At 62.2% G+C, this 3,111-nt stretch overlaps 2 protein-coding genes across 2 annotated transcripts; one reads left to right on the top strand and one right to left on the bottom strand.

The window, feature by feature from the left end:
• Positions 1-495: 495 nt before the first annotated feature.
• Positions 496-950, bottom strand: LOC116863849 (3-oxo-5-alpha-steroid 4-dehydrogenase 1-like). The gene has a single exon (XM_032851170.1). It carries the CDS (start codon positions 801-803, stop codon positions 519-521), a length of 285 nt encoding a protein of 94 aa, XP_032707061.1. The 5' UTR covers positions 804-950; the 3' UTR covers positions 496-518.
• Positions 951-1,113: 163 nt separating this feature from the next.
• Positions 1,114-2,609, top strand: LOC116863848 (RNA cytosine C(5)-methyltransferase NSUN2-like). The gene is made up of 3 exons (XM_032851169.1): positions 1,114-1,450; positions 1,566-1,723; positions 2,359-2,609. Exons 1-3 carry the CDS (start codon positions 1,349-1,351, stop codon positions 2,465-2,467), a joined length of 369 nt encoding a protein of 122 aa, XP_032707060.1. The 5' UTR covers positions 1,114-1,348; the 3' UTR covers positions 2,468-2,609.
• The last annotated feature ends 502 nt before the right edge of the window (positions 2,610-3,111 follow it).

The raw sequence follows: 3,111 nt of genomic DNA, 5'->3' as shown, positions 1-3,111 counted from the left end.
GTTTTTCTCGCTGCTGTACCTCTGACAGCGCTGAGCGAGCGAGCCTTCGCATCATCAAGCTTCCTCTCCTCTGCAGTTGCCAGGTCATACACTCAGCTCCTCCATCGGATCTTTCCAGCCCTCTCTCACCTTCTCCCACCGCGCCCACGCCCGGCCCACTTTTCCAGACTGTGCTAAGCTAAACTCTCCTTCCAGGGGAGAAGGACTAGGGGCCAGGTACAGAGCGAGAACAGCACGGGCGGAGGGAGCCCGGCGCCGCGAGACGACACCAGGGAAGGGTCAGCAGGGACAGGGCGCGAGGGCGGGTGTGCAGAGCGGGGCGGCTGGGAAGGGCAGCGGGAAAGAGGCTGCCAGGAGTAGGCACGGGAGCGAGGAAGGAAGAAGGCAGGCACGGGGGCCGGGGAGGAGGGCGGTGGAGAGGGAGGCAGAGGTGCGGGCCAGGGCTCGGCGGCGGGCGCAGGCGGGGCGCCGGGGGGGGGGGGGCAGGGGCGCGCGGGGAGGCGCGAGGCTGCCGGCCGTTACCGTTGCGCGTAGTGGACGAGGAACATGGCCAGGAGGATGCGGTTGGGGGCTCGGCGGAGGCGCTCGGCCGCCGTGACGGTGCACACCCACAGCGGCACGGCGAGCGAGGGCAGCTCCTGCAGCGCCCAGGCGGCCCGCGCCGGCACCCGAAAGGCGGAGCCCGGAGACGCGTAGCGCCCGTAGCACGAGCGCAGCAGCCGGAGCAGCACGGAGCCCAGGAGGCCCATGGCGCACTGCAGGTAGGCGAGCTTGTCCAGCAGGAACCTCTCGGCCGGCTCCATGGCGGGAGACTGCAGACGCGCCCCATGGTCTGGCGACCGCGGCGGGCCACTTATAGGGAGGTGGCGGCCCCGGTGTGGGGGCGGGGGGCGCGGCTACCTGAGGCGGACGCCCGCTGCCTACGCCCGGGCCCGAGCCGCAGCCCTTCCCTCCTCCCCGGGCGCCCGAGGCGCGAGCGCACGGGCCCAGCAGGTTGGACCAGAGGCGGTCCGGCGCGGCGGGAGGCGGTCAGGCCCCGCCCCCGAAGCCCCGCCCCCGCCGCTCTGCGCACGCGCGACCGCGGGCTGTCCGCGGAGCTGCCGGAGCCCGCGCGGGTTGCTTCGGTGCTGCTTCCCAGGGGCCCCCTCCCAGCCAGGGCTGCCGGCGCTGCCCCTCGCTCGCTGCTCTGCGGGAGCACGGGTCGCGGCGCTCTGGGCGTCTTCCACGCAGCGCGCCCGGGAGCGGCGCAGGCGCGGAGCCCGCGGGGCCTCGCGCGCCAGCCCGGAAGTCCGCGCGGCCGGCGGTGGCGGGACGCGGTGTGCGGGCGGCGTGCGCGGCCGCGTGGGCCATGGGGCGGCGGGCGCGGGGCCGGCGGCTCCAGCAGCAGCAGCAGCAGCGGCCGCCGCGCGCGGAGGACGGCGCCGAGGGTGGCGGCAAGCGTCAGGAGGCGGTAGGACCGGGGCGCGGGCGGGCAGGGCCCCCGTCCGTCTGCGGGCCGCCGCGGCCTGCGGGACGGCGCGGAGCGGCTCCTCCGGACCTGGGTGGACGCGTGTCTCCTTCCTCAGGGATGGGAAGGCGGGTACCCCGAGATCGTCAAGGAGAACAAGCTCTTCGAGCACTACTACCAGGAGCTCAAGATCGTGCCCGAGGGCGAGTGGGACCAGTTCATGGAAGCGCTCCGGGAGCCCCTCCCGGCCACTTTGCGAATTACTGGCTACAAAAGGTAGGGGGCTTCGCGGAGCCTTGATTTCCTAGAGTGGGGGTCAGCTCAGGAGGAGGGTACCCGTCCGGCCCGGCCTGGCCTCCGAAGAGTGTTAGGGGGCTGGCGAGCGGCTGCTTACCGGCGCTGTGGCTTCCCGCGTCTGCAAGCACGGAGGAGGGAGCACACGGTCCAACGGGCAGGCTGGGGGGGGTGCGGCAGGTCGGGAGGCTGCAGGACGCGGATATTAGATCTGAGACAGACTCGGGACTTCTGGGCATTTGGGAGCTGAGGATGCCTCCCCTTTGGAACATGGGAGAATTTGTGATATTACAGAGTTTGTGCGAAACTCCGGTTCTCCTGTCTTTTTAAATCTTTGTGGTTCCATCCTTCCGAGATGAGTTGCAAGTAAACAGGAACCGTAGGAATATTTGGGGGCGAAGGAATGCAGTAGTAATTCGCTTAGCATCATCTTTTAGCGATGAAGCAAGGACAGTTGTTTAAACTTTGAAGGGATAGAGTAGAAGGACGGCCATGAAAGGGTCTGCGATCAGTGCAAAGATGGTTTTAGTTTTAAGACACTTGCATCTTAAGTTCAAAAGAGATAAAATGTATATGAGTCTTTCAGAGTGGATCAAAACTTACTTATTTTTTCATAGCCATGCGAAGGAGATTCTCCATTGCTTAAAGAACAAGTATTTCAAGGAACTGGAAGACCTGGAAGTGGACGGTCAGAAAGTTGAAGTTCCACAGCCCCTGAGTTGGTAGGTAAAGAAAGTCTTCATCCTGTTGGAGGTTTTTTGGGATTTTAATCTTTGTCATCTGACAGCGTGTTTCTTTGGCAAAGTGTTTTCTGCTAGTGGAGGAGAATCTGAATGTACTTCACAGACATCCTTGTGTGCTCTTAACGCAGTGCTTTTTACCCATATGACTTTATACCGGTGCGCAGTTTTTAATACATAGTTTGCAACTAAGAGTTATTTGGTTCGGTTAATTTTTGCAAGTTGATTAGCCTGTTTCCTCCCCATTTCCATTTAAACCCCTTGTTTCCTTATGTCGAAACTGTTGCTGCGTGGCTCTTCTACCTGTAGCAGGACAGACTCAGCCTGAGAAAGGTTGCCACAAACCATTCCAACTGATTCTGCATTTCTCCTTCTTCTTCTTTTTTTTTTTTTTTGGTTAAGATTTTATTTATTTTAGAGCACACACAAGGAGCAGAGGGGGAGGGAAAGAACCCCAAGCAGAGTCTGCACTGAGCAGGGAGCCCTATTCAAGCCTCAGTCTCACAACCCAAGATCATGACCCGAGCCAAATTAAAAGTCAGACACTTACCCCAGCCACCCATTCTGTGTTCCCAGTGTCCCTCGTGCTCGAGTAGACTCTTGGCCCACATGCTAACCCTTTCACTGCTT

The sequence above is a fragment of the Lontra canadensis genome, unplaced genomic scaffold, assembly GCF_010015895.1.
Source record: "Lontra canadensis isolate GAN:19392208 unplaced genomic scaffold, GSC_riverotter_1.0 scaffold3815, whole genome shotgun sequence".
NCBI classification, from domain to species: Eukaryota; Metazoa; Chordata; class Mammalia; order Carnivora; family Mustelidae; genus Lontra; species Lontra canadensis.
Note: the sequence above shows the minus strand (reverse complement) of the source record. Positions and strands in the feature narration are given on the sequence as shown.

What these genes read in the sequence shown, in the direction of transcription:
- LOC116863848 (XM_032851169.1), top strand. Translation starts at nt 1,349, where the DNA reads ATGGGGCGGCGGGCGCGGGGCCGGCGGCTCCAGCAGCAGCAGCAGCAG. An exon ending in GCGGCAAGCGTCAGGAGGCG is followed by an intron (nt 1,451 to 1,565) that starts GTAGGACCGGGG and finishes CTCCTTCCTCAG; the next exon opens with GGATGGGAAGGCGGGTACCC. An exon ending in CGAATTACTGGCTACAAAAG is followed by an intron (nt 1,724 to 2,358) that starts GTAGGGGGCTTC and finishes ATTTTTTCATAG; the next exon opens with CCATGCGAAGGAGATTCTCC.
- LOC116863849 (XM_032851170.1), bottom strand. Translation starts at nt 803, where the DNA reads ATGGAGCCGGCCGAGAGGTTCCTGCTGGACAAGCTCGCCTACCTGCAG.